Source organism: Periophthalmus magnuspinnatus, chromosome 23, assembly GCF_009829125.3.
Source record: "Periophthalmus magnuspinnatus isolate fPerMag1 chromosome 23, fPerMag1.2.pri, whole genome shotgun sequence".
NCBI lineage: Eukaryota > Metazoa > Chordata > Actinopteri > Gobiiformes > Gobiidae > Periophthalmus > Periophthalmus magnuspinnatus.
Window position 1 is genome coordinate 22,212,297 of NC_047148.1, and position 13,901 is coordinate 22,226,197.

At 43.0% G+C, this 13,901-nt stretch overlaps 1 protein-coding gene across 7 annotated transcripts in view; it reads right to left on the bottom strand.

The window, feature by feature from the left end:
• Positions 1-205: 205 nt before the first annotated feature.
• Positions 206-13,901, bottom strand: part of rgs3a (regulator of G protein signaling 3a) — a 100,253-nt gene continuing 86,557 nt past the window's right edge. For 6 of the 7 annotated variants that reach the window (XM_055231622.1, XM_033989116.2, XM_033989114.2 and 3 more), the window contains 4 exons: positions 5,068-5,172; positions 3,869-3,930; positions 2,816-2,982; positions 206-2,097 (listed from right to left, as the gene is read on the bottom strand). In XM_055231622.1, the coding sequence (XP_055087597.1) occupies positions 1,897-2,097; positions 2,816-2,982; positions 3,869-3,930; positions 5,068-5,172 (535 nt within the window). In that variant the 3' untranslated portion in view covers positions 206-1,896. Of the gene's footprint in view, positions 2,098-2,815; positions 2,983-3,868; positions 3,931-5,067; positions 5,173-8,495; positions 8,655-13,901 lie in introns of those variants that run through there. The other variant, XM_033989118.2, reaches the window with a different exon arrangement.

Sequence of the window (13,901 nt, forward strand, 5' to 3'; positions counted from 1 at the left end):
TCTGCTGCTTATCTGCTGTGGGTAGGACAGTACTTTCAAGTGATTCTAAAAATACTTTGGTACACAGTTATCGCTCGACCTTACGTGTCCTTGGGTTTGCAGGAGTTGAGTTCGCGTGTTCATGAATTGTCCTATTTATGAAACATTTATGAGAAGAAAAGAGACACATGTTCCTCGAAATGGAAGAACCCCAGAGACACAGTGATTCACTTCTTCAGTTGGTTGGTTTATTTCTCATTAGCAATGACACCAAATGTTTCTACTCGTTTCAGTTGCTATCATAGGAGATGCATTTTGAATTGTAAACAGTGAAAATGATCAAATGCATTTCAGAAAGGACTCCTTACAAGCAGTGTATGACAAGGAAATGAGCAGCTGACACCTGCTCCGTTTCACCTCTTGCCTTTTATTCCAACAATCTGCGTTATTGAGTCTCTTATATTTACATAGATACATCTGGCCCCACAGTTCATGGCCAGCAGAGAGCTATTGGCTTTATGTCTGTTTTTAATGTGTTATTATCACATAGTTTGTCAAAGAATCATATTTACAACAACAATAATCCCCCAGCGGCCTGCTGCCAGGGGTTCAAACACACAGTTAGAATTGCTTGCTTAAAATTAATTAAACTACTTAAGGTTCTTCAAAGTTTACACTGTAACTCAACCTTATAGCTTGTGTTATAAATTCTTTCTCCTAAACAAAGTTAATACAGAGCTCAAGCTGTTTTTCCCATAAAAATGTCAAATAAGTGAACAAACTAAAAATAATATTAAAATAAAAAATATTGCACTTAAAGTTCAGGACAGCATCGGACCTGTTTGGTGGTTAAGAGGGAAGTGAGACCTTTTTTTTAGCCGAGTGCTTTGGAGGAGCAGAGAGATGGTATTTTAAATAAATATGCAAATCTTTGTACAACAACAAGCTCTTTTTTAGCTGCAGACCGTGACGGGGCGTGGAGTATTGCTCAGGAGAAGGAGGGAGTGCACGTTTCAGCGCTAAAGCATAGAAAAGTGGATGTGTACAAAAGTCCAAAATCATGACGTCAAAAGCGATGTCCTGAGAATGCTTCCTTGTTTAGTCCGCAATGAGCTACAATGTGAAAGGAAATGCTGTTTGGCTGCGGTGGACGTGTTTGCATTTCCTCCTCAAGTTTCAACCGTCGTTTTATTTTGTTGCTTGTTTTTTTTTCCACCTGCATCTAACCAAATAGTGACGCATCATCTGCTCGCTGTCACCGCTCCAGTCCATCCCCCGTTAGTTTGGCGTTCTTCGTTACATCTCTCCGTGTCCTTGATCACAGTATGTTTCCACAGGTTGAGCGTGAAGCGAGCCTCGTAGAAGAAGCACCCGACTCGAGCCGTCAGACGCTTTCCCCCCCGTCACGACATGAAAACGCAAAGTAACTAAACATGGTCGTACCAAAAGACAAGCTAAAAAACTGGTTCGAAACGGGGCGTCTTGGAGGAAAAGAGGGATGAGACAGATGGAGAGTAAAAAGTGGCAACATAAAAACAGTACCGGACTGTCTTAATATCTCTAGGGCTTTTGGAAAACCCTCCGTTTCTCCACTATTAACACATTTTTCAGTGATCAGACAAGTCTTTCTGCAACCCTCTATCTGGGCCTTGGTAGGATTTCACCATTCATTCACTCATTCACTGCACGCAATCATTCGTTCCAACTGGTAAACATGTAAACTACATTCCTTTGCAGTGCCATAGCTTTTGCCGTGTCCCCCACGTCACAACTATACAAAATAAAATAACCAAAAAACGGACAAGAAAATGACAAAAAAAAAAAAAAGGCAAACACATAATCTCTCGTCTGCTTTCGGGTTTCTGCTTCCATTCGGTCCGCCCGTCGCTTCCTCTTCCTGGCGTGTTCACGAGTCTCTTAAGATGTGGACGAAGTTGAGGTGGCGCTAGATTTTTTTTGGTTGATTAAGTCCAGGTAGAGTTCTGAGCGCAGGAAGCGGGGATAAGAGTCTTTTTCCATCAGCCCGTATATCCGCCGCTGTGCCAGGTCGAAGCAAGACCTCGTCACGTTCTGCAGGTTGTCCTTGGTGTGGTCCCGGGTGTAGGAGTCCAGATTGACCTGTAGGAGGAGCCGCAGTTTGGTTAGATCGAGGCAATAGATGAAAACGCTGGTGACTAAGGGAGCGTCAACAAAGAGAAGATAATATTTGATGGTGACTAAGGGAGCGTCAACAAATAGAGAATACTAAACATACGACGAAGGTTTTTGGCTTTTGGTTTTGTACTTTTATAAATAATTAAGTATTTCATGGTGAAGTTAGCCCCCTGTAGAGCAGCTTCAGAGCAGTGGCAGAGACTTTAGGTGATGTTTTCTCTCACTTTTGCAAAAGGCAGTGTTTTTTCAGCATGTTATTTAAGTTTGAGGTCTGTAGAGACACCTGCCTGAAGCACATGGCTACTTAACATATGTAAACAAGTCAGCTTTGATCCAATTTGTCCAACATTTTGTCTTAAAATTAAGGGCAGGCAAACTATTTCTGCAATTAATCATACTTTTAGCTGTTTTAGAGTCTCCTCGGTCGGTTTTTAAGCTGCTCTAGGAGTTTTTAAGCTGCAGAAACCAATATCGGAACAGGACATCCCTAAACAAAGGAAGGAATTTGCACTTTTTTTAAATAGAAATCAGATTTTTTTTAAATTTTTGGTTATAGATTTTCGTCTGGTGATTACAACTTTAATAATGCGACATATTTGAGGTCTATGTTGTCTAAATATCTCTAGTTCTATGTATTTATTTAGTGTGTAAGATACTTTTTTTGCGTTGTTTGCAGACTCACCTCTTTACAAGACTGAATGGCGATGTACTCTGCAAAGATCTTCTTGGCTTTTGAGGCCATCTTGGACTGTGACTTGATTTTCTTGTACTCCTCACACGCCAGCCAGAATTCCAGATTCTCCTCGCTGAATTCTGTTCGCAAGAAGGCTCTGAACGCTGCCAGACCATCTGACACAGAGAAATGAGACAGAGAGTGAGAAGGAGGTGAATAAACACAAGATCCGCAGTGTCATGGCAACCTCACAGCCAAAGTGCTCCTAAAATAGCTTTTGAGTCATGTGGTTGGAATATAGTGAGACATTAAAAAGATATTGAAGTCTAAGGTGACATCACTGCGCTGATCTAAAACTCCCCACTGTTCATGCTTCCTGTGATGAATGGACAAAAAGGGATGAGTGTATGAATCAAACGACACTGCCTCTACTCCACTAATGCCACACGGGGCTTTTCCTCTTTCAGTTAATGATTTGAGGAAGAAGGAATCCACAACAAAAGAATGGCAGGAACCCATGTCCGCCCACAGCTGCCGTTTGCACTTTTCCGTTCCCATGAATCACAAGCGCTGATAAACACAAGGCCAACCGCAGCCACAGTCATTCCTTACCTCATTCTGGTGAGCAGCAGAAGAAGAAGTGAGGTAAGAGGTAAAAGGGAGGAAATGAGATGAAGGAGTGAGAGAGAGGGGCCAAGAGCAGGGCAATAAGAAACAGATGTGCTCCCTCTGGCTCTTGTTGCTATAAAGCTGATAGTGGGAAACCAAAATAGCAACACGTGCGCAGGTTGGGGCTGTGGGCGCTGGATGGGAAGCGGGCATTAAGGCTGCAAGGATTAGAAAAACTTGCTCAAAGCTGGATCTGAACTACCACAGCGGGTAATCCACGCAAGAAGGCAGAGGCATGTTTTAGAGGGGCTCAACACCCTCCCCCCACGCTCTGTTCACACTGTAGACACTGTATGCAGCACAGGCTCTCAATGCAAAGGTCACATACAAAGAAAGGCTGATACGCTGCATGACCTGAAGCAAAAAACAAAAAAACAAAAAAAGTTGACTTACATTTATGCGTGAGCAGCTTGTCCAGCGAGTCCCCCCATTTGAGCGCTTCCTCCGGGGTGGGCCTGCAGATGAAAGCAGAGCGGTTCTTTAACAAGCCCATCTCAGCCAGGTTTCTCATTGTGTGACCCATCCGAAGAACTTTGTTAAGCTGAACTCCTCCTAGCGCATCCCTAGCACTCTGTCTCTAAAAAACGCTCCTCACCCCCGTCACTATCTCCCGCTCCCGGATGCTTTAGCTCATCATCAGCCTGTGAGTCTGCTGCTCTGTGAGGCTGGGGGAAGGCTTTTATATTCCCACTCACTTCGGCGCAAATGCAGGAGGGGGGGCGGAGCTACCCAAAGCCAATAGGAAAGAGTTTAGTGGGCGCTGATACCTCCTCCCCCTCTGGTGTCTGTCTGCCCCCTGCTGCCTCTTACCCTCCATGTGCTGGTCGTCCTGCAGGACCAGCTCTAATCCACACTACAAACCACAACTAAACTGCTTACCGCGCACAAGTCTGACGTTAAAGCCTCACTGTCTTGTCACCGGAGATTTTAAAATGTAAACTTTAGTGGTATTTGCAAACGTAAGCTAAAATTTCAACAGGTTTTTGTCACGCTACAGAACATAAAAGTAAAAAGCATTAATAAAGACGCCTTAAGGAGTAACTAAAAAGAACTAAAAGCTAAAGTATTTAAATCATTAATCTCCAAATTAATGAACCCTCAAATTAAACTTGAATTATTTTTATTTTATTTTATTTATTTATTTGTTATTTTATTTTTGTATTATATATTTTTTATTTTATATATTTTATTTTATTTATTTTTTTTATTTTTTTTATACATTTTTACAGATGTTTATTTAAATGTATAGATTTTTTATTTACTTTATGTCTTCCGATAAATGGCTATTACAAAGGCGTCTAAGCATTGCACTTACTTTGGCGAGTTTACCACATAAAGTAATGGGTAAACTTTAAATTTTGTGTAATTTGAAGCATTTTAAAAACTAAATTGTGGGTTTATTACGACTTTTGTAAACTGCCAATATTAAAACTGCAGTCATACGCCATTCCTTCCTTTGTTTTTCCTCCTCATACAATATTTAACTAACTCCGCCAGAGCCACAAGTCCAGCGTCTGCGTTTGTCCAGGTCGTGTTTATCTGAGGTCAGCGGTCACAAATGGACACGCACGGCCCGGGACAGGTCCACTTACTTGACGGACTTGGACATGCACTTGTCCAGCTTGCCGGCCGGGGTGCTTCCTGGGGATTCATTCCTCCTCCGCAGGAACGCCAGCCGGTTCTTCATGTCTTTGGCCCTGCGGATGAAACAGGAAGAAGAGAAACAAAACAAAAACGTGTTGAGTGTCTGATCCAAAAAACGATCCGCTGTTGAGACAATCCGAGCCGTGAGAACAGAGATATCACCGCGGTGCTTTCATAATCCCGCTCAAACAACAACGAAAAAGTGAGTGAAAGTTTGGTTGTTTACATTTCTTTCGTATCTCGTTGAGCTTTTCCCAAACGCAGCGGTGGTGAGTCTCCTCTTCCTCCTCTTAGAAGTGTCCCATCTATCTCTCCGGTCGCTGATGAAGTGTCCCTGACAGGTTCCTCAACAGGGACTGAGCGATTGTGGCTTAGAAGGAGGAGAGAGACTCAATCCTCACTGCACTTGCTTCATTACACCATCATACGCCAACCCAGAGGGGACGCCGAGCCGGAGCTGACCCCCGGGCCCGCTCCGAACGCACACTGACCACCTGACCCCCGCGCGCCGCCACAACTGACCGCGCGTCAACCCTTTAAGTCACGTGACAACAACCCTCAAGTCCCTACGCCAATTTCTGAGCCCTCCCGTAATCCCCTCGGCGCATGTCCTGGCTTTTTTCCCAAACCAGGGGCGCTCGGTGTCAGCTCGGTGGGATGTGACCTCACTCAAACACCCATTTCCGGAGTCTCTGCTTTTGATTTCCACTGTGGATTGAGCGAGCTGTAAAAAGGCAAGACGTGCGGCCCGATCGTCGTCCCGCTGGCGAACCCCCCCCTCCCCTCCTCCTCCTCCTCCGATCCCAGGAGAACATGTACTCCCCAAATTAGCAAACAGTAATAGGCACTGATGAACACGAGCGCGCAGGGGACGGGCGGCGGCGGCGGCGGATTACTGCTCACTCATGTACAGGTATGAATGGAGGTGTGGGGTCTGGATGTGCTTTTTCGAAGAGTCGTTTTTCTCAGCTCACGTGAGATTTCTGCTTCGCTCAGGCCTGTGACTCCTGCCAGTTCATGAATTCAAGCTTTAAATGCGTAAATTATTGTATTCTAACTTCACGATACGCTAAAATATCACATGTACTTTCCAAAAACCTGAAAACGCAGTAACCCTGTGTCTCTGAAGACCATTAGATGAGACGCAGAATGGAGAGAATGAGCGTTTTTCCCCGACTCAGACTGAATTTTTTAAAAGAATAATATTGCTCGTTTCATTTAAATTTGATAGAAATGTTCGGAGTGTTCTGCAGCCAACGCCGTGACCGCTGGAAATCAGAAGTAACCAGAAAAGTCAGAATGGAAAAAGTACGATTTAGCTGCAAATTAGACGTGGCTCGGTTTAAAAAAAAAAAAGTTCAGAACCGTCGAGAAGACTTTGAATACTGAACTTAACTTCCACACAGGGTCAGGAGAAGAAGGATGACTCATCGCTGGTAGAAAAAAAAAAAAAAAAGGTGCATTATCTGAAACAGTCCTGGAGCAGATGGTAAACGGCTGCTCCCTCGGCCCCTCTCCCGTTTTTGAGCGGAAACACTCAAACCCAGACCTCTGTGATTTGAGCCTGAAGGACGCTACGACGCATAAATGCACCGCGCTGTTAAATAAACTCATAGCAACGGTGCTGAATTTATTGGATTTTTCTATTTTTAGCCAAGACTCCGGGCAATTAGGTCCGTGTCTGCGTGTGCCGACTCCAAAGCAGCCTCTCCGCAGACGATAAGGACAAGATGAGATATGTGTTAGGAAATGTGTTTGATTATTTGAAGGGTTTTAGTGAGAGTCTGAGAGGTGCATGGCAATGAGTTGACATTTCTATCAAGGGTGAGATATGCTTTATAGAAAATGTACCCTGCCACCGTGTGGACATAAATGCTCACTGCGCGTTGAAAAATAAACCGTGGAAGTGCTGGAATTGCATCTTTATGGCCAGACGATACCGAGCTGTCGTCAACGTATCTATTTTGTGATTTATTATTTGATTTGTTATGCAACATGTTGTCGAAACAGCAGCGTGTGGTGGAATGAGGAGTGAGCTTGAACTAGAACTGACACTGACAAACAATTTAGCTTCCACTGCCACAATTCACACCAGCTTAACTGAGCACGAGTCAAAGCTCAAGCCGAGGCCCAGGTCCTGCTAAAACAGAGGCCGGGATAGAGTTACAAATCCCCTTTTCCTCGATAAGACTCACTGTCCAAACACACACGGTAAAAATAGTGTAATAAGATGCCAGTGCTGTAGTTTTTCAAAAGAATCTAAAATGGATCTGCATTTTTAGTTTGCTGGATGTAAGATCAAAAAGCACAATAAATAATCGTGTTAACTCTGCCTTTAAATAGCCCATAAGTGTGTCAGTTAATCAGTCTGCAGCCAAATATCATTATCCACACAAGAGCATCAAACAAGTGAGTCCGGAGCTTCAATCCATCTGAAAAACACTGGTGCTCGTCCCACTGGGGATGGTCAAATTAGGAGAATGTTTCATGTAACACGGTCCCCTCAGACAACACTGCCCCATTTCCACGTATCTTCACTATTTAAAGACGAGCCAGTCATTACACAAATAAAGTTAGAACGCATGGGAACTTAGCTCAGCGTCGAAAAAGAACAGAGAGCGTGTACTTGAGAGAAGGAGCGGGAGGTCTTTACTTTCAATTAGCCGCAGATTTCTGTACTCTTTATTTCTTTATTCCCTCTCTGCTTGGCTCACATTAGACAGACTAATAGCACCCCAACGGCTATTCCTGGTGTTCTGAAAGTAGGCTGTCCTCTCTGGGAAAGGCTCAGAGAGCACATGAGGGAGTGCTACGCGTACTGCGGATCACCACGAACACTGCTCTTCATCCTCTACAATTTGCCTCTTAACACGTCCCAAAACGGCACCAACATTTGTGAACATTTGTGCACCGGATAGGCCTCGTTCTGCAGGTTTACTCGAACATCCAAATACCAGTAACGCAGTGTGAATACGACAGGTCAGGAGTCATGTCTTTTACAGAGATGACAACACTTTGTAAGAGTTCCCATGTTCCCGTACAGTCGACTAATTGCATTCTTGCGGCTTCGAAACATCACGACTAAAGTAGGTGTTCCTCGAAAAATCATACAAAGGGGAATGTCCTAAATTTTATCTTTAAATATAACCCACGTCACATTTACACTCTCATAATCAAGGCCAAAAATAAACGCGGAACAATCTCACCTCCGCCACTGGGACCACTTGAGTCCTGCCTATTTCTGAAATCCAGGCTGGGTATAAAAAGCCAAAGAGACCAGCCCGAGTTAAGCGTTCAAGTATAAGACTCTCCGACTCTGTTCACCTCAGGTCACAACACTTCCTCTGCGCAAAAAACAAACAAACGCCGCTCTTACCTTTCCAAGTATTTCTCAGAGAAATCAGCCACAGAGGGTAACATGTGTGCCGGCTGAAGCGCGCGTCGCCTTGTTGCACTCGGTGGAAGTTTGACTGCATGTGAGCGTGTGTCCGACGGCACTGCTCCTCGTGGTTTTGGGTTTGTTTGACAATCACATTCCTCTGACCCTTGAGAGCTCTGGGACAGCTTTATATAGTCCGAAGGGTCCGGGAAGGCGGGACCCTGCGCTCCCCCCCCCCCCTTCCCCCCTTCAATCAGCGGGGTGTTTACAGACCACAGATTCCTTCCACAGAGGCCTGCACAACTTCACGCTTTACGCCTATGGACCCTCATGGTTTATTCTCATTAACAAAGCAATGATTAACTAAACACTGCGTCTGTAAAGTTGTCAAGCGTCAGTTGTAAAAGCATTAGTGGGTCGTCTGAGTCAGAAACACGGGGGCAAACGTACACAACGATCGCGTCGATGAAGGATGAACGGTGCCGACTGCGCAATCGATCGCCTCGTCCTGCCTCGTCTTGTCTTAGTATAACACAAATAAAACCCACGGCCCCATCGCAGACTCGTTGGTGATCAGATGATGCACGCAGGACGCACAGTGAGCAACAACAGCTCGCCGTGGTGTCGGGGTGATTTCCTGTCACGTCTGAGGTCAAAAATATCAAAAACACCGCATGGGCTCGAGATGGATGAAGTATTTTTCATGTGCGCCACTAAACATCGTCGTTAAGGTAATGTTTTTTCGTTTTAATATGCTGTGTGTCTTTATTATTATCTATATTATAATTATTCTCTATGTTTTTGTCTGTAAAACCCCTCACCACACACTTTATACACTTTTCTCACACAGGCGTTAACATTTTTTCATGTTTCTCTCTTGTTTAAACTCTCTCAAAGTTCAAACCTTCGTAGATTTTAAAAAATAAGTAGTTTTATAGAAGGAAACCACGTTATTTTCCTCCTTGAAGATTCATTTATTCCGTGATGTCGCCCCCTACAGCCGCGGAGCTTCTACCTTCCCTCAGCACGTCCAGAAGTCCAATATTTTCTACGGTGGTTAGCGTCTTCCTCGACCTTTTGGGAGCGACCGCAGAACATGTCGGTGCAGAACGTTTCATCGACATTGTGGGTTTTGTCGGGGAGAAAACAAATTGCAAACGCACAGCACTTCAGAGTCACATCACGATCCAACGTTTGTGTAAATTTGTCTGAACACATTCTGTACTGTACGGAGGAGACTGATGGACAATGGTCTACAGTCCAACAGCCAATCAGGACGCAGAACACGATGCACGTTCATACGATTTAAAAAAAACATGTAAAATTGCACTAAAAAATCCATGAAACAGCTAAACCGTGAAAAGTGAACCACAGTTTGCCATTAAACTTATCTTCCTTTGGTTTAATCCTCATAAAAACCTTCCAAACATGTGTCTTTACCTGTTCTAACTGACCTGTACGTTGGCCTGGTGCCTTAACCTCCTCCAAAGAGTTTAAATAAAACTAAAAATGTATTTAAAATATCTATTCAAATGATCCAGTTTTGCCTGTGCCCCGTTTTACAGCCGTACTTGGCGATGAGCTCGGATCCTCATTTGCATGTCCGTGTTTTTACATGTTTCCCATTGCAACACGAGTAAAATAAGACGTCACTTTATGGTTTTACAGGGACCTGCGAGAGCCCGAGGGTTGGAAAAAGGTGAGCGCTCGGGGGGGAGGCTGAAGAAAAGTGACCAAAAAGTATCCAAGAGTGGACAAAGCCAGGAAAACAGCTGCAAGGACTTGTGCTAAAAACAGCACAAACGGGATGAGTGAGGATATGGTGTAAGTTAAAGACATATGAGCGGAGAATAGACCCGGAAGAACCAGACGGCTCTTTGTGGAACCGAATGATGATGAATGAGGAGGGAACAATGGATGTATTCTGCAATTCACAAAGACAGCTGCTCCGCCGTGCTGATGACTGTTTCTTCTCAACGCACGTTTTATTTCAGGGGCAAGTCAGTAAATTAGAATAACGTGGAAATGCCTTTACGTTTCAGTAGTTTCAGTTCGTTGGATGTAAAATGCAGAGGCCACGCAGTAAAACAAACGACTGGTCACACTTTATAATAACTACAAACACCTTTCCAATGAAATAAAGAGAAATAAGGAATTACAGTTTAAACAAATCAATGTTTTCTAATAATCCTGAAAATTAAAAAGCCAATTAACCAGTGATTTTGTTGCAAGCGTCGTTCTACAAAAAAGAAAAAAAACAGTATGAACTTTTCAAATTTAAACTGAATATCCAGGCTCAAGACTTTTGAAAGGTTAAAACCAAAATTAACCTTATAAACAAAGCAGAAAGGGCACGACGAGAGCAACAAACAAGGCAGGAAAAGATCGATGAAATTTCCAAAGAATGACCTCGAGTTTAAGACCGAGGAAATGAAAGGAGACGACGACGTGGACGACGGCTGCGCAGACAACTGGATATGTAATGAAATAAAGCGTTTGTGCAAAGGTGGAGGGACTTACAGAGTCGAGGCTGTGACACGAGACGCAGAGACAACGACCAACGAGCGCAGACTTAGACTTAAACCAGTTGGATCATGTGAGAAATCAGCTACGATCAAAGCAACGGACGGCAACTGAATCTGCAGCCAGTCTCTGAAGAGCCACGTGCAGCTCTTTAAAGCCTCAAGTTCGGCTCTTTAAAGCCTCAAGTTCGGCTCTTTAAAGTCTGCAGTGTGGATCTTTGGACTGGAAAAAGTTTAGGGAAAAATTTGGGGGTTTCCTTTATGTATTAACTTTGTATTTGACAGAGTTTGTAGCTCACCAAAGAGTTTTCATTCCATTGAAATGATTTTTTTGTTTTGTTTTTACTATTTATAGCGGCTTCCCTTCCTCAAACATTGAAGTCGCGGTGAGAGCCAGAGCGGGTCCTGGGTTCTAGGTTATTACAAACAAATACGCTGAAATCCAACGTGCATTTTGTGCCTGCACTATTCGTCTGAGCAAATCCAAGGCATAAAATCAGAAAAAACGCTGATCATTTTGTAAATATTGCGCATAAAACTCACTAGCATGCAGGAAATTACATATAACTTGCCCCAAACCCCCTAAAAACTGTTCAAATTCGTCCAGAAAGTTCATAAATACAAAACATTACATATTCTTTATAAAGTGTTAAGTTGAGTTACTTTTAAATTAACCGATTAATCACTTCGTCTCGTTACTTGTAAAAAAAACGTATGGCTCTTTCTGACTTTCATTTGGTTTGAAACGGCTCTTTTGCTGTTTGCAGTTTGCAGACGTCTGTTCTAGAGTGTCCAAAAATAAGAAATACTTCTGTCCTAACGCAGTATAACAGTATTTTATGTCCAGGACCGTGACACCGTATTGGATTGAAACACGAGGCCTCAGTCTGAGTGCGTTCTGCGGCGGAGCGGAGCTATTTGAGGCGTTCCCGTCTAACCTGCGATATTAAAGTCGCCTATAGAAAAAGCCCTGGGATCTGGCATATATTGCGTATTGTATAAATAAAAGAACACTGCCAACAAATTGAAACATATGAAATCAAAACACACGCCGTAGATCGTCACATTTCACTCCAACGTCGCACAATGGAGCAAATTAGCACCAACTCGGCGACCAAACACAAACATTTGCGTATCATCAGTGGCATATCGGAGACTATTACCTACTTCATTTCTAAACCAACCTACAATAGAGCCCAGAGTGTATACAGCGACAAATGTGGGACTTTATAGAGTTATTATATCCGGAGAATGGCTGTATTCTTGGTACATTCTCTTCCTCAAGAATGGCATTGTGTCCTTTGCAGCTGCAGCTAAAAACGAACAGCTGACAAAAAAAAAAAAGGCAGCGCACTCAAGGCTCCGAAAGACGTCTGCGGAATCTTAATCACTTAATCTGTTGGTTAACTAAACAGTGCACGAGGCCGGCGAGGCGTGCGCGACGGAGTGAGCGGCCGTCGGGAGCGAGGACGGCCGCTGCGGGAGGCGTGAAATGCACTTTCATGTTGATAAATGGAAGCGTGAAGAAGCCTCGTTCAACAGCTGATGAATCAAACGGGCGTCAATACACACATCTCCCCACACTTACGCAGACAAACAAACCTTTACTTCCCATGTCACACGCACATTTGCCCCCCTAAAGGTTCTCACACACTCCATTTACTCCAGTTAGCAGTTAGCTCGAGGTGACGATCTGCGCTAAATGAGCTGGCTGTAACTTTCTGTATAATCACGACACCTCCAGAGACATTTAAACGCAGCTTCCTTTTGTGAGATCATCAAACTATTACTACTACTGTTATTAGTAATGGGACTTTCGGCTCTTTTAGGGGCTCCAAATCTTTTGGATCTGTTCATTTCAAAGTCGTTTATATGTGTTTATATGACAAAAGCCAATGCGGGAACTAATTTTCTTTCTTTCTTTATTTGTCAGGGACCGTGCACAAATTCATTAATCTTACAAAAGAAAAGATGATTTGTACCAGATTTGGCTCCTGCTGCTGTCCCTCTGCAGTCCCTGGGCAGGTGAACACGCATTAAAATACACATTTCATTACGATTACTTTATAAAACTATCAGTTCATCATTGACATTAGCAGGAAAATACAATAAAATGTCCCCATGTCCAATGCAGTTTGTTTAAACAGTCCAAAACAATTAAAAAATCAATTCTGTGCAGGTTTTTACAGTGAGACAGAACATTAAAAACACACATTTGATGATCTAAAATGTACTTTTTCAAATTTCTACTAAAATTATTCAAATCTACAGACAATTTAACTACAAAATAATCACTGAGAGACATGACCAAGGCTCAGATGTGTTTAAAATGGTTCAAACTTCTACCTTCATAACTTCAAATTATGAATCATCTAAATAAAACACTGCACTACAATAATAATAATTAAAATCTAACTGTGTTTTGTTTTTCTCACTCGTGTTTCCTGCTTCTGCGCTGATTCTTGTGACGGTTCAGGGTTAATCAGTAGAAAAATGCATGAAAATTAGAAAGAAATGATGAGATTCTTTTTAAAAAATGGGATTCGGTTCCAGCCGTTTACGGTAAGGAACCGTTCAAAAGAGCCGGCTCGTTTTTTTTTTTTTTTTTTTTTTTTTTTTTTTTTTATTTTGAAGAACACCCAGTGACATAGAAACACATACAATATTTACAGCTTACTATTTACAGAGAAAGTTGTGTTGATGTGTAAAAGTGTTAGGGGGGGGGGGAGTACAGTACGGTACCTGCATTATTCTGTCTTGGTTGGTTTTCTTTGTAAGTATGCGTGTGTGTGTGTGTGGGGGGGGGGGGGGGGTGTGTGAGTGTATGAGTGTGTGTGCGGAGATAAAGAAGTAATACTAATAATATTAATAATAAAAGTAA